The sequence below is a fragment of the Phyllostomus hastatus genome, unplaced genomic scaffold (assembly GCF_019186645.2).
Source record: "Phyllostomus hastatus isolate PE091 unplaced genomic scaffold, TTU_PhHast_1.1 phas_scaffold_93, whole genome shotgun sequence".
Classification (NCBI taxonomy): domain Eukaryota; kingdom Metazoa; phylum Chordata; class Mammalia; order Chiroptera; family Phyllostomidae; genus Phyllostomus; species Phyllostomus hastatus.
The window spans coordinates 10365425-10387822 of NW_025334042.1; the positions used below are offsets into that span (position 1 = coordinate 10365425).

At 38.0% G+C, this 22398-nt stretch overlaps 1 protein-coding gene and 1 pseudogene across 1 annotated transcript in view; one reads left to right on the top strand and one right to left on the bottom strand.

The window, feature by feature from the left end:
- Window positions 1-22398, top strand: part of CUNH12orf56 (chromosome unknown C12orf56 homolog) — an 82903-nt gene that overhangs the window by 47577 nt on the left and 12928 nt on the right. Inside the window, 10 exon segments of the mRNA XM_045829351.1 lie at window positions 2116-2141; window positions 2144-2184; window positions 2187-2274; window positions 2277-2327; window positions 2330-2508; window positions 7174-7224; window positions 11432-11460; window positions 12394-12538; window positions 14983-15089; window positions 15701-15792. Of these exon segments, the coding sequence (XP_045685307.1) occupies window positions 2116-2141; window positions 2144-2184; window positions 2187-2274; window positions 2277-2327; window positions 2330-2508; window positions 7174-7224; window positions 11432-11460; window positions 12394-12538; window positions 14983-15089; window positions 15701-15792 (809 nt within the window).
- LOC123812508 lies at window positions 3889-5406 on the bottom strand (annotated as a pseudogene).

The following is a 22398-nucleotide window of genomic DNA, read 5'->3' on the forward strand; positions in this document are numbered from 1 at the left end:
CTTTTTCAACCTTATAGGTTTTTAGCTGTCCATGAAACAAAACTCTCCATTTTCATATTTAGTGAACGTCTTTCTTATCCTTTTTAAGAGTTTCTTAAATAATTACTTTTTTTCTAATTCACCATTTTTCTTGATAGAGGCAATATGCTAGCATATATATACTTTTTATTCTTAGCTGAACTTGTACCTATCAGGTTTTTCTGAAGCTGTTCAATTCTGCATTTTTGGACTCTGACTTTTAACCTGATGTTTACAGCCTCAAGGAGTGTGTCTGTCTTTGATGCAGAGGGGAAAAGGAGAAAAATGGTGCATACTTTTGATTTTGGAGTTTTCTTTCCCATTTCTCTCATCTTTTTCTCCTTTGTGACTTTTTTTCTCCCAAGAGATGCATAATCAGCTCATTAGAAAAACACTTGACTTTTAGCAACTCAGTTCTATAAATGTAAAGTTGACACATGCAAATTCAAGGTTCTAGAACTCTTGCTTGGTAAAGAACTACTCTTTAATCAGACTGGTGACGAGGGTACTATTGAATTTCAAATGAAGGGCACAGTGTGGTTTTGTGACTTGGCTTGCTTAACTAGTGAGGCTATAAATGGCCATGGCTGTTTTCTTTTATGCTGCCACAAGGCAATCCTTTTTAGAAACTCTTTTAAAATCTCCAACACAATAGATTTTTCCTACAATTGAGAAAATAACAGTCCATTTAAAAAATAGTGAGACTTTCTGTAACTACCTGAAATCATTTTGCTGATTTGTCACATGAAACATGCTGTGCCTACTGTGAACATTGTAACATATTTTCATAATATTATCTCACGTAATCTACGTACTGGTTATTTAATTCTCTTCGATTTCCATGGAGAAAATCTTAGAAAATATTATCTTCAAGAATAGAAAAACGGTCACTTTAAAGAGGACTGGAGTATGTGTCATCCATTTCAGACTAGACATATTCATTTAACTGAAAATCCTAGTGTGAGCCTCTTATGTTCTTAGATACTTTTATAACACTGTTACATAATAGAGTCCTATGAAGAAACAGGCTAATGTAAGATAATTATGGCTGTTGAAGGGGGGAAGCTTGACCGGCCTGCGTGTGTGTGCACCTGTGCACATGCAAAATCAGTGGGCAGGGGAGCTGAGGGTTGGCACTCAGCACAGTTCATAGCACTATACAGATAATGAATGAATTTTATACCTATTTAAAATTAATTTAGGAACTAATAAAAATTAAATGGCTTCCACTTTCATGGCAGTTACAATCTTGTAAGAGAGACAGATACTTTAATACAAAATGATAAACCAGCAATTTCAGGCAATATAGGATAGTTATAGATGGCACTTACTGAGTGTTTCCGGTGTTACAAACACATTGCATGTATATTTTCTCATTTAATTCTCACAGAAACTGTATGAGGTTGGTGCTGTTATTGTTCCTGTTTTAAAATTAGGAAATTGAGGCTTAGGTCAACCAAAGTCACATAACCACTGAGTGGCACAGCTGGGGTGGAATTTAGATCTAATCATGCTCTGCAATTGCTTCCTTGTGCTGCAGAGTAGAAATGGGTGGTGGGGAGCTAGAGAGAACAGGGACAGTAAAAGGTTGATGCTGAAGAAAGTACTGAGGCTTCGGGGATGCTATTGGCAATATCAGAAGAGTATAAGCAACAGATGCATCAAAACACCATTAAAAAATCGCTCTTCGTATCTCCATATGAATTGTTTTTTCTTTGTAGGATCCATTGGAAATGCACAATGAAGGTAGTAAAATCAGGTTTCGGAAATAGAAAGAAAAGTCCTTTCAATGGAAATACTGGGCCTCGTGAAGGACAGGCACAATACTTTAGATATAAAAAGTGTTTCTTTAAATGACTTTGGGTAGAATTTTATTTCTAAAAACAGAAAAGTGTACCGCACAATTGTGCCGTATCTCCCCTAGGTCAGTGAGCAAGCAAGTGAGATTACATTACTCCTTTCTCTTAACAAATTTCCCTTTTATGTGAAAACATTTACTTTCGGAGTTTTAACTGCTCCAGTCGGGCCACTGGTTTCTCCATGTTCCTTCCTATTACATTCTGAATATCATGTTTAATGCTAACTTCTGCCTGACAGGAAGCACCAACAGAGCAGCACACTGTCCACGGTTCAACTCTCTGTCCTCCTTCAGACCTATCCGTTCTGGCCAACGTGCCTTTCGACCCCTAGCCGCCCCCTCCAGGAGGAGCTGTCTGTCCACAACCGCCACAGGCAAGGCTGTCAGAGTGCCATCTTGTGCAACACAAAAGAACCCCAGGGACTTTCAGATCACAAAGACTCTCTAAGTGAAATCCTTTCAAGTGCAATGGGAACGGAAACGAGTTTTACTTAGGAAATTCCTCCCTGGCCTCCCCTTTACAAAGCAAACCAAACCTAGAGAAGAAAGAATCAAAATTTCATTTGTACATTATTTCCACAACGTCATCAATATTTCTGTACTTAAAAAGTTCATGGAACAATTATATTATAGTAAGTTGTCCTGGTAAATTAACCTTGACTTGAGTATTGTTTTTTAGGGTAGCCTTCCCTGCTCTACCTTCCCATTTTGGAAATTTAGCCTTGGAATTTAATAATACCATGAAAGACAAAATGCCCCGCACAATTAGGGAGGTGATTTTATTCAGTTATTGCAACAGGGAAGATGCTCACTGATGAGAAGTGTCTGTCCCACAGAGCAGGAGACGGTCCTGGGTCTTACAGAGCAGGTAGAAAAGGGGGTCAGCAGTGAGTTCCATGAGAGTCATGAGGAAGGAGACGGGTCTTACCTTGGGGTATTTGTGAGCAGGGTGGGCTTTTGCAGTCAGCCAGGGTGATTTCTCAACCATTTCTGCTTTCAGAGAGCACAGAGCTCAGATAAAGTTTGACATTGTCAAAACGTTTCCCTATTTTTTAGCTGTGCTACTGAAAGTAGGTTGATGGGAGTCACTGCTGTAGGATCAGATAGTTTCACTGAAACCACCTCTGGAATGTCCCTTTTAAATGAGGAAACTGAAGCACACCCATTTTAAGTGACTGACTCAAGTTTAAGGGCAGAGTCAGAACTCCCAGGTAGGGATCTTTTGTATTACAGCAGGCTCAGTTTAAAAATAAGTAATTTATTCAAAAATGAATATGATCCTTTTCAGTTATCTTCAATAATACATAATTTTTATTATCGATCTTTTAACATAAGAACATTAAGAAATACCAGAGGCTGTTTCCACTCTGAAGAAGCTAGGAAGCAGGCTTTTTTTATAAATGGCTAAAAATTGTTGAAAGATTGTAAGACAACTCTATTTTTTGTTCACAGCACAGTTAGAATGTTTAATGTTTAAATTAAATGTTAAATATTTAAAATTTCTCTCTAAAATTTTAAACAGCTTTCTCCAAATTAAGAATGTAAATGAACCATAGAAGGCAAACCCTTGTCTATTAAAAGAAGGCTTCACATGTTCTAACAGAAAAACCAAAACTTAATCGACTTTAAAAAATATATCTAAATATCTCAAAATAACTGCTTGTACTTCCCTGAACTAACTCTTAGTTTTAAATACAACTTTTCAATCCTGCAGCAGAGGCATGGTTGAGGCAAGTCAGAAAGACTAACTCATAGTCCTTCTGATAATAAAAACTATAACAATAACTAACATGTACTGCTATTACCCAGTAGGAACTGTCTGATGCTTTAGATTTTTTTTTTAACTAAAATGATGGTTTTCAATGGGAACCAGAGATATGGTCACAATTACATGGTAATGCAAAATTACACAGTGCAAAACCCCGTGTGTGATCAGGAGTTGGAAGGTTACAAAACAATGGGGCTAACATTGGGTACAGAAGAAAAGCTATCCCAGAACCTCAGGAGGCAGGCTAACATGGCCTCTCCCTGCATTCCCGTCTGTGGTCACCCATCTTGTCAGGGCCAAAGCCACTTCTGTCCCCATCACCTCACCCCTTCAGAAACCCCATGGTCCCTGCCTCGGCCTCAGTAGCCACCCCAATCACAGCCCCCTCTGCCATCACGATGATCCTCTCCATAGCTAGCCCCCCATATGAGAGCCTCCCAGTGCTCTTCCTGGGCCATCTGGTTGAGGGGCCTTACACTGGTTGCATTCATTCCTTCAAGAGACGTTCATGTTCTCACATGCAGGATTAGGACACATCCAGTCCCCAGCTTGCTGCAGTCCCCCATCGCCACCACCTCCACTGGGGAGTCCTCCCCAGCTGCCACCACCTCCATGGCCCATGGGCTCTCCTTGCCCTCAGCCTCCACAACCATTGCCACCAACCCTATTGGAATCTGCTTGCCAACTAGCAAATACAGTTTAATAGGATTCCCAGAGAACTCTTTATCATCAAACCAGTCAACAGTTGCTTTAGCAGAAGGTGAGTCACCAAAGGATACTGCTGCCTCTCCACTTCAGCTTGCCTGTTTCCCTGTCTGTACGGATGAATCACAGGCTGTCCTGTTTTCATGTTTGTCTTAATAATACCAATCTGCTTGAAGTAATCAGCCACAGACTCAATTGTAATGTTCTCGCCCAGGCCTTTCATGAAGATGGTGGTGTTCGAATTATCCTGTTCAGAGTCATGTCGGGATCCTTGCTCCCAAGGGCCACCAAATACATTGAAGCCACTACCATCCCTTCCACCCATGCCACCTCTGCCTCCATGGCCACCTCCATGATCTCTGGGTTCATTGCCACCACCGCTGTGTGGTTATAATCACCACCATAGCCCTGGCCTCATCCCCCACATTCCTGCTGGCCACCCCTGTAGCCACTATCACCACCACCACTCAGGTCCTGATGGCCATAACCACCACCACTGCTGCCACCACTCACTGAGGACTGATCTTGGCCACAGTAACCTCCACCACCCCATCTGCTACCTCCACTGCTGCTGTTGTTCCTGTTCTGCTGTCCATAGCCCTGAGGAGGACTGCAGGAACTTTGCTGCTGTGTGTAGCTATGCTGCTGTCTGCCATAGCCAGACTGCTGACCACAGCCCCCATTCGGACTGCTTGTAGTTGCTGCTCTGAGAACTGCTACTGTATCTTCCCGAGTGCTGCTAGGAGCAGGCCGCTGGCCACAGACAGCCAGGATAGGACTGCTGCCCATAAGACGACTGAGAACTCTGGCCACTGCCACAGTCAGCAGTTGAGCTCTATCCTCTGGAGCTGACTGAGTGTCATAGCTGTTCTGTGTCTCTCCGTAAGAACCATCACAGGTGCTCTGGCCACAGCCTGAGTGTCCACTGACTGGCTGTAGCCACCATAACTCTGCTGTCCACAGGGCTGATTGCTCTGCCCGGAATAACCCTGCCCAGGTCGGGTGGGGTAGGCCCCAAGCTTTGAGATGCTTGTTGGGTATAGCCATTTAAGGCCATGTTGGCGCACACACCTGAGGCTTTCTGTATATTAACTCATTCGATACGCACAGCAACCCAATGAGACTGCTATTCTCCTTTTATAGATAAGGACATTAAAGCACTGAGAAATTAAAGGATTTATATGCAAGTTTGCACAACTAGTCTAGAGCTGGGATTTGAACCCAGACAGTCTGATTTTTTTTCTTCCTGTGATTACCAAAATAAATGTGGGTGGAGGTTTATTACTTGATACTATAATATAATATTAAAAATAATGTTCTATCTTTAAAAGATGGAAAATGAGTAAGCAGATATTTCACATATAAATGACAAGTCAGGTTAGCATTAATTTTTGTAAGAAAAAATATTAATTCAATATAAACACTTAAAAGTTCTGACTTTTTGTGACATGGTTGAATTTTTCATCAGGCTGGCCTCCTTTGGTTAGTTTTAGTGATGTCTTCATAAGTTTTAGGAAATTGGGGGAAAAATTCAAACTGGTCAGACTTATCTTAGTTAACTGATCTCTTGTGATCTGGAATGATCTTCCACATTGAGGCAGGGAAGTGCTCCTGGGAAAAGGAATTGGACATTTTAACTCTCCTTATATTTTCAGTTAAAATTAACCTAAATTATCCAATTAGAAACAAACACTCATGGACTTCAAGGGTTTCCAAAGAGTTGAGTCTCCTTCAGCAACCAATTTTATTTGTAACTTTTGCCAAATTAATTACATCTAGGTTGTTTAGCATCTCAAATTCTACAAAGATTAAATGTGGTGATTCTTTGCCCTTTATATGTTGTGAAGATTGCTACTAGAAAGCTAAAGAATGAAGGGATATCCCCTAATTAAAATGATAGATTTAGGGCAACATAAACCTTTAGAGAGGAAAAAAAAGGCAGCTTTTTTTTCTTCCAACTTAGAGCAATGACAAAGTAGTAAGAAAAAGCACATATTTCCTCTACTACCACCCATTCTCACCTACCACCCTACTTTGTTAAGGAATAAGGTAGGAGGTAAGCTTGTTTGGAACAGAAAATCAGCAACACTTCAAAAATTTCTTCTGAAATAATCTGTATGTCAAGCCTCTACATAAACAAAAGATTACTTCGAGAACTTGCTGAACACTACATGATCTTTTGTTCTGAGGACCCAGAATGAATGGGGAATGGTAACACTAAAGCTTTGAGGAAAAAATATCCTCATTAGTGGGGGAATAGTTAAATTACTGGATAACTACCAGTATGCTATGGAATTCTAGGAAATCGTTGAAAAGAATGAAGTAAATCTATCTACACAGACACAAAAACTGTCTATCATGTATTAAGTGGAAAAATGTTCCAGATTAATGTATGTGGTATGACTTAGCTAGTATTAAATTTAGTGTAGAATATATTACCTAATATTTAAATGTTATAAACATATGTGTTGTAATTAGTATGTTTTAATATGCTTGGAAGGATATAAACCAAAGTGATAATAGCAAGGTACTTTGAATAGCAGGCTAGAAGGAGTAGAGGGAGACTGGGAACTTTTACTTTATACATATCTGTACTGTTTGAGTTTGATAATTTTATTTTTTAATACTTTTAAGCATAAAACTATTAAAAATTATATAAGGAAAGAATTCCCTCTGGCATTATTAAACACTGGAAGGAGTTACACAAACAAATCATGTACTATAGAAGGCATTAAAGAATAGATCTATGATAATAACTAAAAGTAGGGAAAACTGAATTTCAGTACACAAAAATTCTAACTATTTCCACTTTTCCCTCTTTCAGAAAGCTACTCTTTTACAAGACCCCCTATATGTTAGTGAGCTCAGTCCTGCCGTCTCTAGCCCATTCTCCATTACAACAGAGGACTCTTTCGGAAGCACAGAATCTGATCCTGTAGCACAGAGCTGACCATGTAGCTCCTCCCTTGTAGCCTTTGAATGGTTCCCCAGCCCTCGGAGGAGGTTCTAAACTCGTTAACAGCTCACACAGATCTTCCTCGTGTCTTTTCATTTTTTCCATTTTCAACTGCTGTGTCCTCCCCACTCCTGCCTTACACTCCTGACCCAAATAAACGCCCTGTTCTCAGAAAGCTCCCTGTTCGTTTCTCCTCTGGGCCCTAACATGCTGGCCCTTATTCTAGAACCCTACCTTCTACTCCTCTTCCCCATCATGAATTAACTTCAACTGCAGCAAGTCTTAACTTACTATCTCTTTCTCTAAAAATAACTTCTCAAAACTAAGTTAAGAGAGGCCCCTCCATAGCATCCTGTGCTTATACACCACGTAACACCAGTCTGTATTAGGATTATTACTTCAGTATGTGTTGTCTTATTACACAGTGTGATTCTTAAGGGCAGGGACTTGGTCACTAGCACATAGAGGCTGCCAATAAGCCTTTATAGAATGAATGAATGAGATAAAATAGAGTTAGGGGACAGATCATAAAGGGCTTCAGGGCTTAGAAGTTTGGATTTTATCCAGATTTTGTTGTTCTGTTAGGTTGTTGTCACAGTCAACCTTATATTGAAGCAGTTACTTGTGATGAGACTATCTCTTCTGGTAATCATGAGCCCCTGGAAAGCAAACCGTACCTCTTATTAATTTTTGTATTTTTCTTACTTAAACAGTGGTCTGCACATACTGAGCATTCAGTGAATTGATGGCATCAACAATTTTGATATTAACTTTAAGTTATGGTTCAGTTTTAAAAGGTTGTATATTGGGGGTCATGTGAATGAATTAAAAGTAAGATTGTTTTAAAAGATGCACATTCATTTCCCACTAAAGGAACCAAAGCTCCTGACAGAAATAACTGATTCTGGATCTGGAGCAGGAAGTACACAAAATGAGTCTGAAACAGTGTGTGCTAGAATGCAAAGCGTAACAGAACCCCGCAGCACAGGAGCCCACATGAATAGCCAAAGATGGAACACTTGAGTACCAGAAAAAATAATGAGTGAGATGGTTGAAGCACAATAAGTATATATAAATTTAGAAGTATATAATGATGCACTATAGAGAAAAAGTCCTCCCCACACTTCCACACAGAAAGAGATAAAAATGTATTGAACTCCAAATTAGCAAACCTACAAATTAGCAAACAAATGGGAAGAATTAAGCATTTATCCTGCCTTTCCTGCATGAACTGTAATTAGTTCCGAGTAACCAAGCAGCACGAATTAATGAGGGAAAATTCCATTTTATAGAATTCCAGCTAATGAATGTGGAAGGTTTAACAGAATAAGAAGGTTGCCTTTTTTGTAACTCCTAACCAAATGATAGATTCATGCAGCAATTCTCAATGGATGAAACCATTCCACAGGAAAGTGAAGCAGAACTTCAAGTCAGGGGATTAGTTTGTAAATGACTAAACTCATCGATCAATCCTAGCATCACTGAAGTGGGACAGCCAGATTTTTGTGCCTTTTGATTTGATGTAATATGAAATGCACAGCACTACTTACGAAGTATCTTTGTTAAAACAATTAAATCTGAACCTGACTTTAAAGTGTGGGTATGTCAGCCTTAAAAAGAAATGAGATTCTGACACATGTGACAACATGGATGAATCCTGAAGAAATGATGCTAACTGAAAGAAGCCAGGCATACATAGAAAGGCAAATGTAGATTCTACCTATACAAGGCAGCTAGAATAGGCAAATTCATAGAAACAGAAAGTAGAATTGAGGTTAACATGGGGGCGAGGGGAATGGGAGTTACTGTTTAATGGGTAAAGAGTTTCTGTTCAGGAAGATGAAAAAGTTCTGGAATTTGATAGTGATGGTTGCATAATGTCATGAATGCACCTAATGCCATAGAACTGTACACCTAAAAATGATTAAAATGGTATATTTTGTATTATGGATATTTTATGCCAAATTTTAAAAAGGTAGGCATGTGTGTAAGGGAATTGATAAAACATGACCAGCCAAATGTTGAAAATTATTGAAGGCAGGTGATGGGTATGCAGGGTTTCTTTTACAATTTTCTTAATTTTTGTGTATGTTTGAAAATTTCTATAGTAAAAGTTTTTAAAAGACTTAGGAAACCTATCAAGCAAATATAATAAGTATCCTATTTATTTCTTAATTTTAACAAAGTGAATATAAAAGATATTTTGAAGGCAATAGAAGACCTTTGAATGTGGACTGGGCATTAGACAGTACCAAGAATTATTGATAATTGTGTTGGGTGTGATAATCATGTCTTTGTAAGAAAATTTTTGTTTTATTTTGATATGTAGGGGTTAAATAACAATGTTTGTGATTTCCTTCTTTAAAAGTATGATAATAGAGATAGTTTAGACTTTCTACATGTTTTCATATCTCATTCTGAAAGAGTACTAGTTTTAATTTTGGTGCTTAAAGTGATTTTTAAGCTAATTGTATAACGAAATGGGAGCTAACTTTGTATATATGTGGCCTGAAATTTACACCTGAAGGCAAGAGGGAGAGTCCTGCCACTGTCTTTCTGCAGGAAAAGCATATTTCTTGCAAAGTTAATTCCTGTGAAGGCAACATAGTGAAAGTACAGTGACTTAACATGAATTCTCAGGGACACAGCGTATGCACAGGATACACATGAAATGGTCTTCACTTGCAAGGCACCTTCTGTTTAAAAGAAGTAAATATTTTTTAGGTTTTCAAATTGGAACTCTGTCACAAAGATGAATTCTGTAACCTAACCATTGTGACATACACACAGTGTGTCTGAGAGAATGCATGAAAGCCTTTTCCAGTTGTAAAGCATGATACAACTTTAAGGTATAATTTTATAAAATGACTGGGTAAAAAATGAGAAAGTATAGGCAAAATAGAGCTTATCATTAGATCAAGAATCCTTTTGTTGCCACATTATTTGGATGGTGTTTTCTAGCTGATGAAAATGTAGAATACCTGTTAACATGAATATGATTTTTCCTTATTCCTCAATTGAAATTAATGGAGTCTTCTGGCAGTGACTTTTTAAATCAGTCAAAGGAAGTTTGTCATCTATGTAAAGCAAAAATAATCTGAATGTTCAAAGAAACCATGACTATATTTAACTTTTCTGTAGAAATATGGACTCCTGAATGTACTTTGAACTTATAATGTATATAAGACTTCAGTTTATATATGAATTGATTTTTAGTATGAAGACATTACTCTGCTTTTTCTTATTAAATTTGTTTTGGCCTTGTTGAAAAAAATAGTTTAGTATTACACTCTATTATCATATGTGCCAAAGGATAAAAAGTTTGTTTCTAAGGGTCTTAGCAAATTGCTGACTCCTATTGGGAAAGACTAGAAAATGAATTTCAAAATAATTCTGCTGATATTGTAATTTTTTTCTGAGCTTTTGCTTTTCTAAGTTATTTTGTTTGTGAAAACTACATTTTTGCTGTTTTTCAAGTTCACAAAGAATAGAGGGACTTTATAGCTCTTTTTAAAATGCAATGTGGTAATAATTAGAAGTGGATATATAGGAAAATGGGATATCAGAGTTCATTCCTACTTTATTTAGCTACTATTTATTAAACACAGTGTTAAGCACATGTGGTAATTAAAGTATCAAGACAGCACAATGGGACAGGTTTTATCATCATCCCCATTGTATAGGCGAGGAAAGTGAGGCAGAGACCAAGCAACTTACATATGGTTATTACTAAACGAAGTAGGGGCAGATCTAGGATTCTGATTAGCCTATTTGATCCACACCCCCCCCCCATGCTTATAATCATGTTCTTCTGCCTGTATAATTGCTATCACTGAATTTTTAATGATTATTTCTCTTCCCATGTCTTCACTAGAAAAGAGACTGCTTTAGGAGGTCTGAATATTTTTATTTTTCTTTTCTTCTTTTTAAATTTTTATGTATGTATGTATGTATGTATGTATGTATGTATGTATTTATTTTTAGACAGTAGGGAAGGGAGGGAGAAAGAAAGGGAGAGAAACATCAATGTGTGGTTGCTTCTCATGTGCTCCCTACTGGGGACCTGACCCATAACTGAGGCATGTGCCCTGACTGGGAATGAAGCCAAAGACCCTTTGGTTTGCAGGCTGGCACTCAATCCACTGAGCCACACCAGCCAGGGCTGAATTTTTTTCTTAATAAGAGAGGATTATTGATTGGATAGGGTAGAACATTTTAGTTTTTTCTTTTACTTTTTTTCAATGGAGTGGGGCAGTGGGCAAGAACCAAGACTCCATATATATAGCTGGTTTCAAGATTTGTGAAGTAAGTGGTAAAAATATTTTTAATTCAATTCAGAAATTCTAAGAAGTTTCCATTAACCTGCACAGAACATGAAACATCTCTTCTACCATTACTTTGCACCCTGCTTTTCTGAATCACTAGTTGTGTGAACTTGGACAGGTTACTTAGCCTTTCTGACATTTTATATGTGCAACAGTACAATAATTCCCAGCTCAGCCCCTTACTGGTGAATGAGTCAGTGCATGAAAAGTACCCCATTTGGGGAAACATGATGGACCTAGAGGGTAGTTCACTAAGTGAAATAAGTCAGGCAGACAAAGACAAATACCATATGATATCACTTATATATAAAATCTAAAGAACAAAATAAATGAACAAACAGGACAGAAATAGGCTCATAGAACAACTGATGGTTGCCAGATGGGAGGGGGTGGGGGTGCTTCATGAAAATGGTGAAGGGATTAAGCTGGTAGCTACAAAATAATCACAGAAATATAAAGTACAGCATAGGGAAAACAGTCAATATTGTTGTATAACTATGTATGGTGCCAGACACTAGACTTATCAGAGGGGTATCACTTTGTAAATTATATAAATGTCTAATCACAATGCTGTATACCTGAAACTAATATAAAATAGTATTGAATGTCAACTGTAATTGAAAAATAAAATAAAATATCCAAACAGGAAAAAGACCCATATTAAAATTCCATTAGTAACAGTTTTACATACCTGTCAATAATTGTTGGTATTCCTCAACTGCTGTTTCTTATGATTTTTACATGTTTTCTTGTGTTTATGTAGATTTGAGGAGAAAATTAACCATTTCAGTCAACTTAAATCTGAACTTTTTCTTAAAGACAATACATTAAGGAAGATACTTTATTTAATTATGGAACTTAAAGTAGCAGCCCAGAAAAACTTTATTTTGGAGAGGCTTTTCTGGAAAGTATGTGTCATATTTTTAACCTTTTAAAACTTGTTTCATCTGTTATCAAATGTAGCATATTCAAGGATAAAGTAAAAGGCTATATAAATAAATATCACCTTTGTGTTTTGATGCTGTATTTTACAATGTTGATTAAATTTAATGCAATTGTGTCTTAACACATGAAATGTGATGTAATCAATGTGTGTGTGTGTGTGTGTGTGTGTTGGGGTGGGGGTGGAGAGTAGATGAGAAGAGAGGAGAGTGGTAGCAAAGATCATAGCTCACATAGTTTGGTTTCACAGAGTCAAAGAAGAGAGGTACCCTGGCTGGTGTGGGTCAGTGGATTGAGCACTGGCCTGTGAACCAAAGGGTCACAGCTTTGATTCCCAGTCAGGGCACATGCCTGGGTTGTGGGCCGGGTCCCCAGTAGGGGGCGCACAAGAGGCAACACACATTTGATGATTTTTCTCCCTCTCTTTCTCCCTCCCTTCACCTCTCTAAAAAATAAATAAATAAAACCTTTTTTTTTTTTTTAAGAAAAGAGTTGAATAAGAGGGGGAACTTCTGGCATGCAAGGTGTATGAGTATAGACAGTGGGATGAGAAAGTGGATTTGAAAAAGTTTTACATGTAGGCCCCCCTACAATAAAAATATATCGTACTTTAAAAAAATTACCTTTTAGCATAGGACTGCTATTTTTAAAAAGGTGACCCCTGGAGAGTCAATACAACCTCATTTTCACTCAGTGAGTTACAGGCTTCTCTGTAAGACTTCCCTAGTTTCATTTGCAGTTTCAGGTGAAAGGTATTGAGAAGCCCAGGTAGTGCTGGTCCTGGTGCCAATGAGGCTAATTCTGGCCAGTGGTCTCATACATAGTTGTTATAATTTTAATGAGTACTTGTGCAGTGCACAGCCTCCCCAATCATACAGGACAGTCCTGGCCATTTCTTAGATTCTAAGTGTTTCACATGTGGGATGACCAACTGTCCCAGCTGACCATCCCATTCAAGATTTACATTTCTATCACCCAAAAGGTTACTTTGTGTCCTTTAGCAGTCAGTTACTCCCAACCCAGTCCTCAGGCAACCACTGTGCTTTCTATCACTGTATGAGCCTTGCCTGTCCTGGGATTCCACTTACATGAACTTGTACACTCTGTACTCTTTTGTGTCTGGCGTCTTTTGGCATAATATTTTTGAGATTCTCTCATGTTGCTGCAGGTAGGTGGGAGATATTTTATGAGAGAAAATTCCTAAACTAGTGAGCAAGTGGGAGATAACAATTGGTCTTTAGTAAGACTTGTAATGTGCTAAGTACTACTCAGGCTTTATAAATATTATGTTATTTAATCCTAACATAACATTTAATCCTAACAGTTCCATGAAGGGATATTATTAAGCCCATGGTAGAGATGAAGAAGCTGAGTCACAGAGTGAGTACACAAGTAATTTGCCAAATGTAGTACAGCTAATCAGTAGCAGAGCTGGGACTTGAACTCAGGAATCTGGCTCCAGAGTCAGTGTGTTAAACCACCATGCTATGCTAATTTATTAGGTCTCTGGGTAAGCTCAAGCACTTCTGATGGGCCTGGTGTACATCTTGCTCCTCCCCTGCTTTTCTCTCTCTTCACCTGCCATCCTCAGCCTCTTCTCATGCCCTATCACCTAAACAAGGGCACACATATCCCCGTCTAAACAAAGAATCTAAGTTGTCACTATTTTAAAAAAAGTTCTAGGGGAAAAATGAATAATAGGAATAGAAAAAAGAGAAGCAATTACATTATATTTCTCATTAGTACCAGCTTGTCTGATTTTATGGACTAGTGCTCATTTTCATGCTTGATTTACCTCATGAGACTGGATAGGAATACAAAAACTTGGTTCCCCACTCTTAAGTCAGTGTTTATTTTGGCAGGAAGGGCAATGTGCATTTCCACTGTATTAATAGAAGTTAATATCTGATAGAAGTTACTGTCATTCTGCACCATCTTCATAGGCTACGGTAGTGCTGTCTATTTATTTTTGTAATAGTAAACATTTTTAAATAAGAGCTTATTTGGTCTTGATTTCATTATATGTTCACAAAGTCCAAACTACTTTGGAAGGGCAGGAGTTATAGTATTCCCCATTTAATATATTATTCTAAGGTAACTGAATGGCTTGCCTGATATTATACACCTACTTCTGGATAATCTTCATTCAGTATTAATGATTGAGGTGTGCCTAGAAGGTATCTCCCAGTCTCACTCTCTAGACTTTAGCTCTTGCCCTGTTCACCAGGACTGTGGTCTCCTGATTTTAAGTAAAAGTATGTTTTCAACTTGGGTTATGCTAGTATTAATGAGAGATATTTAAATCATTTCCTTGTCAAAGAAGAAATTATTTCTTTTTATTTTACTATGTAATCATAGCGAGTTTTACCAACAGACCCTTTACTTCATCTTCTTTCCTGCTTGTTTGCAGACCAGTGACCTTTTCTATTTCCTAGTGAACAAACTTCACGAGTACTTGCCAGAGTCTAGGGATAAGAATGTACTTCAGAATAAAAGCCAAAGAGCTGATGAGCTGGTGTAAGTACTAACTGGATAATCATAGATATTTTTTCCCTGTGGTGTTAAAGTTAAATAGAAGACACTAGACAAAATATATACTGCTTTAATGATTAATGGTGCTTCAAGTTTCCTTCACATAGATTTTTAAAAATAGTATTCATTTTGTTCTAATTTTGAAAGAAAGACTACACAAGAAGCTAGGAATATTGGCTGTCCTAAAGGGGAAAAATTGGGTGTCTGCAGGAAAGACAATTTTTATTGTATTTTCTTTATTGCCTTTGGAATTTTGAGCCAAATATTACCTACTTGAAAAAGTTAAAATTACTTTTAAACAGTAGTGTGTGGTTATTGTAAAAACTTTGGGAAAAATGTAAGTACAAAAAACAATATGAAAGTAACTTTTAATCCTGACATCCATTCAACAAACATTTCTGAGTGCTTACTACGTAACACTCACAGGGTAGGTGCTCCACCAATGCTGGCACTTTGATACACAGAATTTCCTTCCTGTACTTTTCTCCACATAGATATCTGAGTGCAATTCTATCAAGAATTACTGACTTTGCGGAATTCTGAACTTGTACTGAAATCATGCATTTTCATGCTTTTTTTCCCCCTTTGTTTTCTAGGGAGTGCACTGAAATCATACAGACTCTGGGACTGATGTTCAGAGAAACCAAAACTGAGTCATCACATCTGAACACATTGGCAGCTAAGTAAGGTCTATTAGAAAATAGAAAATATTGGGACCTTGTAGTTGCAACCTATTAACTACTCTGTTGAGTGTCTTCTAAGACTCATAGCTTTCTAAATTCTCTGTTCAGTCTCCTTATAAGTATATTAAATTCTTTTGTCTCTCCACCTCCTTCTGTGATGAGCAGATTAATGGGCACATACTGAGTTCTCTCTGTCTTTCTAGATTATTGAGGGCGCAAAGACTTTCTTAGCATAATTTTATCTTTTGTTATTGTCTAATGAACTTGAAAAAGACCAATGACCCATGGCACATTAAAAGCCAGAGGGGTTCTCTACTAGAATTTTCCAGAGTACTGTATATCCACTGTAGGGTAAGTGGAGGCAGCTGGCTTGTTCACCCAGGTGTCTGGGTAACTAAGGGGAGCAGTGTTCCCATAGCCTTGAAAGGGCCTGCTAACTAGTGTTCTCATAGCCTTGAGACTGGGTCTTATAAACTGTTCCCATAACATAAAGTGGGCTCACATGCGAGGAACTATTATTATGTTATGTAATATTCTGGCAGTTTTCCAGCTTTATTCCCCTCTAGTACTTAAACAGGTAGGGACTCCCTGCTGGGGGCGATGATAATGAGACACACACAAGGGGACAGGTGCCACGATGGGTGCCATGCAGGGGAGCAGGGGCCATGACATGAGACATGCAGATAGACACACAGCTTGTAGCATGCATGGCTCTCCCACCCATGAATAAAGGCATGCCAGACATCCCAACAGTTCTGTGAACATTTTTCCATCTGCACAAATATCATGAACCTGTCTGGCCTTGAAGGGTGGCAACACATCCATACAACAGAAAAATTACATTGCAAAGGCAGAAATTATAGTAGCTTCATTTAATATATAATAATGTGACCTTGGAGTGAATGATGCAGAAGGGTTTATTAACATATAGCATAAGCTGCTCTAATAAAGATACTCTAAAATATGTGGCCCAAAGAAGATAGAAATGTAAATCTATCACATAACAGTCGAGAGTAGATAGTCAACCTTTCGTCCACAGGATCAACCAGAGACCTAGGTTCCTTCTCTTTTGTTGCTCTGCCATTTTCTGTCAGGCTATCTTTGACCTTATGATTAAAACTGGCTTATCTACTTGATTTCATTATATCCTGTGCAGTGAGAGGTGTGGAGAGAAAGCAAATTTCTTTTTTAAGCAAGACATGTTAGGGTTTTGCTTATGTTCTAATGGTGAGAACTTCAGGTATGTGGCCATAGCTAGCTGCAAGAGAGGCTGGAAAATGTGTCTGCAGTTGCACAGTTATGTGCCTAAATAAACTTTGGATGGTGATGGGGACATCTATAAATAAAAGGAAGAATGCATGAATATATAATAAGGGGATCATAACATTCTTTGTCACAGAACATGTGTGTTTGTATGTTTTGCATAATTTCTGCTTGTCCTTTTATAGTTAGTATTTTTGGCTTTTCAGGCCCTATAGTCTGTTTCAATTACTCATTTCTGTCACTGTAGCACAAAAGCAGCAATAGACAATACATAAATGAATGGGCACAGTTGTGTTCCAATAAAGCTTTATTTACAAAAAACAAGCTCTGGGCTATTTGGCCTGCAGGCCAATTTGTTGACCCCAGCTTTAATATAGGAAAATTCACTCTTGTTATTTTCTCTGCATATGTCCAAGATAGAAATTCAAGATTATTTCTAATATTGCTATCCTCTTCCACAGTGAAATTACTGCTAAATCATGTTACTCTTTTTGTGTCTCTTTTGGTCCCTATGTTTCTGTATCCAAGTTGAAAAAAGAAAATCACTTACTAACCTCTGCTATATAGTGCTGTATTTTAATTGTTCTGTCTTAACTTAGTTTGACCACATCAGCCCTACTATATCAAGTTTCTTTCCTGATATGACTAATTCATCCTTCAATACATATACTATATTGCTGTAATGAGTGTGGTTGTAATACTAACTTTTCAGCCAATTTTCATATGCAGAGGGTCATGTTATCCATAGCATTACTAACACAGTAAACATCTAATATAAGCATATTAGTCTTCTATTGCCCTGTAACAAATTACCACAAACTCAGTAGCTTAAAACAATGTAAATTTTTTATCCCATAGTTTCTGTGGATCAGGAGGTCTGGGCATTGTTTAGTTAGACCCTCAGCTCAGAGTCTCACAAGGCTTGAAATCAAAGTGTCTGCTGGGGTTGCAATCTCCTCTGAGGCTTGGGGTCCTCTTCCAACTCATTTGGGTGATTGTTGGCAGGATAAATTTCCTTACAGCTATAAACTCATGCTGGCTTGCCTCTAGGCAGGAGAATATCTCTGAGCTCAGGGAAGGCCTAAGCTCTTTTAAAGGGCTCCCTTGATTAGATCAGGCCCATTCAGGATAATCTTCCTTTAATTAAGCTAACTCAACTAATTAGGAACCTTAATGAAATATGCAAAACCCCTTTGCCTATCATAACAATCATATGAGTGATACTCTAACACATTTACAGGGAAGGGTTTGGGTTAGGGCATATAAATGGGCAGAAATCTTGGAAACCCAGCAGAATTCTGCCTGTCACAATATCATATAATGACTCCTGAGGCTATGAGTTTGCCTTTCAAAGACTCTATTTTAAAATATAATACATTCAAAATTCTTACATTGGAAATAATAACAATTTAAGCAATGAAAGAATCAAACTGTTTGCACCATGTTTTAAGGCTGTGATGTCAATCCTGTAAGTCTTTATTTTCAGGCTGAAACTACCATTTAGATTACACTTTCTTTTACCAGTTATTGGCCTTGTGGATTTTAAATTGAGTTGGCAGAAGGGAGAGATTACAAATTAAATTCCAGTTGAGCAAATAAAAAAGCATTTAATCATTTCAGTTATTTTCCTCTATTTTTTCATAAGTGCAGATTTTATTAGTCCAACCCACTTCCTTGTATTCTTCTTGAAATGTACCATAATCCTTTCATGTTTCAATATTGTTATGATTGAATTCATATATTATCACAGCAAGTGAACCAGTTTTTGAGTATTCCTTCCCTTAGCCTTAGCCATATGATACTTTGAAAAGAAGGTGTTGCTGAAAATAAAGGACTGAAATTAAATATAACAGTGAATGGAATGTCAGTTCAAACTTAATATCAGGAAAAGCTACTAAATGTAGTGTTTTGTTAATTTTGGAAGGGTCTTCTAAGAGTAAAATTGGCCATTTTTAAATAGCTGAATAAAACATTAGCAAATATCCTGTAGGACATATCCTGCTTTTCTTTTTTGAGAAATGTGCTGATGTGATTCTTCTTTTCACAGATGTGAGAAAACTCGATTTGCTTTTTGAGTTGGAGAAAGGAGAATTGCATTTAATTAGGATTTTTGTTAATCATGAACTTCTAATCATGGTAATGCTTTTAATGATTGTAAAAAGATGAGGAAGCCTTAAATATTAATAAACAAGGACTGTTTATAGTCCTTTACTTCGTTTTGAAAGGAATGCTTATGGTAAGAGGATTTTTATACACTCCTATTTGCAATTCTTTTTTCTACTCCTACCTATCAAAGCTGTTCTTGTCCTCAGTTAGGCAGCTGCACTTCTAGTGATCTGCTTTCAGCACCTTCCAAGCATCCATGGGTTGTTCTGCACGTATGAAGATGGTATTACTAATCCAGCTCCTCAGAATGCTCAGTCTGAATGATGATTTTTTTAAAAATTTTCAGATCATATGGCATGTTATTCAAACACGTAAGTTCATTTAAGGAATTTATGACTGTACATTAGTGAACACACACTACATTTGAAAGCAAAAGACCTGTAGTTTAATATCAGTTTTACTAACAGCTAGTGGCCTTTAGTGGAACAGTAAATCTCTGAAATGCTTGTCTAAAAAAAGGGTTGTAGAGTCAAAACACCTGTTGTCAAATAAGCATTTTAAGAAATGCTTCAGCCCTGGCTGGTGTGGCTTAGTTGGCTGGAGTGTCATCCTGTGAACCAAAGGGTCATGAGTTTGATTCCTGGTTGGGTCACATGCCTGGGTTGTAGGTTCTGTCCCAGTCAGAGCATGTAGGAGGGGCAAACTATCAATGTTTCTCTTTAACATGGATGTTTCTCTCCCTCTCTCTTCCCCTCCATTCCCCTCTCTCTAAAATTGATGAGCATGTCCTCAAATGAGGATTAAAAAAAAAAAGAAAATGAAATGTGTTATACTGTTTCTTTGTCCTGGAGATATACAGTGCATGCACATTAGCATATTGAAGCCTCTGAGAAGTCATGTAGTAAAGATATCCAACAAACTTGGTTGAATCAAGTATTTTCTCACCCCTCTTATTTTTAAACATTTAAAAAAATCCTCACCTGAGGATATGTTTTATTTGTTTTAGAGAGAGAGAAAGGAAAAGAAGGAAGGGGGAGACAAAGAGACAGAAACATTGATGTGAGAAACATCCATAAGCTGCCTCCAGTACGCAACATGACCTGGGGTTGAACTAGCAACTTAGGTATGTGCCCTGACTGGGGATTGAACCTGCAACCTTTTGATGCATGAGACTATGCTCCAACCACCAGGCCAGGACTCATTCCTTTTTTGAATACAATATATTTTGACTATAAAGTTGTCTGAAATTTAATCCATAAAAAGCCCTTTGGAAAATACTGCTATAATTGGAATCACCCAAATTTCCCTTAAATCCACATTTTCTAAGCTTTCCAAGTTATGTGAACTTTTAGAACTGAACTTGCTCTGAGCCAAAAGATCAAGAAATTATATTTTCACTTAAATGGCTTATCTCTGGACATTTGTCTACATATCTAAGGATCCAAAAATTTAGTCAAGAATGGTCTTCAGGTACAGACTTCTGGTCAAGATGGAGGCATAGGTAAATATGCTTCACCTCTGCATACAACTACAGTAAAAATTATGACTAGACTATAAAACAAATATCACCCAGATTCATTGGAAAATTGAGCTGTATGGAAGACCAGCAACCAGGGATTTAAAGAAGTCACAGTCATCCAGATGGGTAGGAGGGGAGGAGACTTGGAAAGCATGGTGATGTGGAGTGGCTCAGAAAGGCGAGGGAACAGTCAGTCCCACACTGACATGGGGTGGATAAAAATCAGGAGGGATACTTTGGGAGTGAGTGATCCCGAACCCAGATCAGACCATGTAGTCCAAGGTTCCAGATCCAGGAGAATAAGTCCCCATAAATTCTGGCTGTAAAAACCAGTTGGGGTTGGGACAGTGGAAGAAACTGTGGGATTCTCAAGGGATTCCTCTTAATGGGACCGAAATGATTTCAGGACTCACACAGACCCACCCCTTCTGGGATCCAGCACCAGGGCAACAGCTGGAAGGGCACCAGTGGCATACAGGGAGGAGGGGAGAAAGTGAAGTGACTGGCAACAGGGCAAGTGCCAGGAGACAGCTTCCTCCAGGGCAATCTCCAGAGGCCAAGCAGCAGCATTGTCTTCTCTCTGAGCCCTCCACCCACATAGAGCCACAAAGTGGTGAAATGGGTTGCCCTGCCCTGGCGATTACCTAAGGCTCCACCCCAAACAATTTATAGGTACCCTTTTTACAGTAGGCCACACTGCTAAGACAGAGAGTCAAAGCAGCTCTACCTCAATACAGAGAAACAAACACAGGGAGGCTGCCAAATTGAGGAGGCAAATAAATATGGCCCAAATGAAAGAACAGACCAAAACTCCAGGAAAATAACTAAACAAAATGGAGGTAAACAACCTATCATGCAGAGTTCAAAACACTGGTTATCAGGATCCTCAAGGAACTCACTGGGTACTGAAACAGGTTAAAAAAGACCCAGGCAGAAGTAAAGGTTGCATTAACTGAAATAAAGAAAAATCTACAGGGAACCAACAGTGAGGGAATGAAGCTGAGAATCAAATTAATAATTTGGAACATAAGGAAGAAAAAAGAATTAAAAAAATGAGAATAAAATAAGGAGACTTTGGGACATCTCCAAATGTACCAACATCTGAATCATGGGGGTGCCAGAAAGAGGAGAGGAAGAGCAAGAAACTGGAAATGTATTAAAAAAATAATGAAAGAAAACTTCCCTAATTTCATGAAGGAAATAGATATGTAAGTCCAGAAAGCACAGAAAGTCCCAAACAAGCTGGACCTAAAGAGGACCATACCAAGACACATCATAATTAAAATACCAAAGGTTAAAGCTGAAGAGAGAATCTTAAAAGCAGCAAGAGAAAAGCGGATAGTTACCTTCAAAGGAGTTCCCATAAAACTCTCAGTTGATTTCCCAAAATAAACCTTGTAGGCTAGAAGAGGCTGGCAAAAAGTATTCAAAGTGATGAAAAGCAAGAACCTATAACTTCTATTACTCTATCCAGCAAAACTATCATTTAGGATTAAAGGGTAGATAAACTGCTCCCCAGACAAGGTAAAACTAAAGGAGTTCATTATCACAAGGCCATTATTATGTAAAATGTTAAAGGGAACTATATAAGAAAAAGAAGATCAAACCTATGAACATTAAAATGGCAACAAATGCACAACTATCAAAAACTGAATCCAAAGAGCAAATTAGGCAAACTAAGCAAACAAGCAGAACAGGAACAGAATCATAGTTATGGAGATCA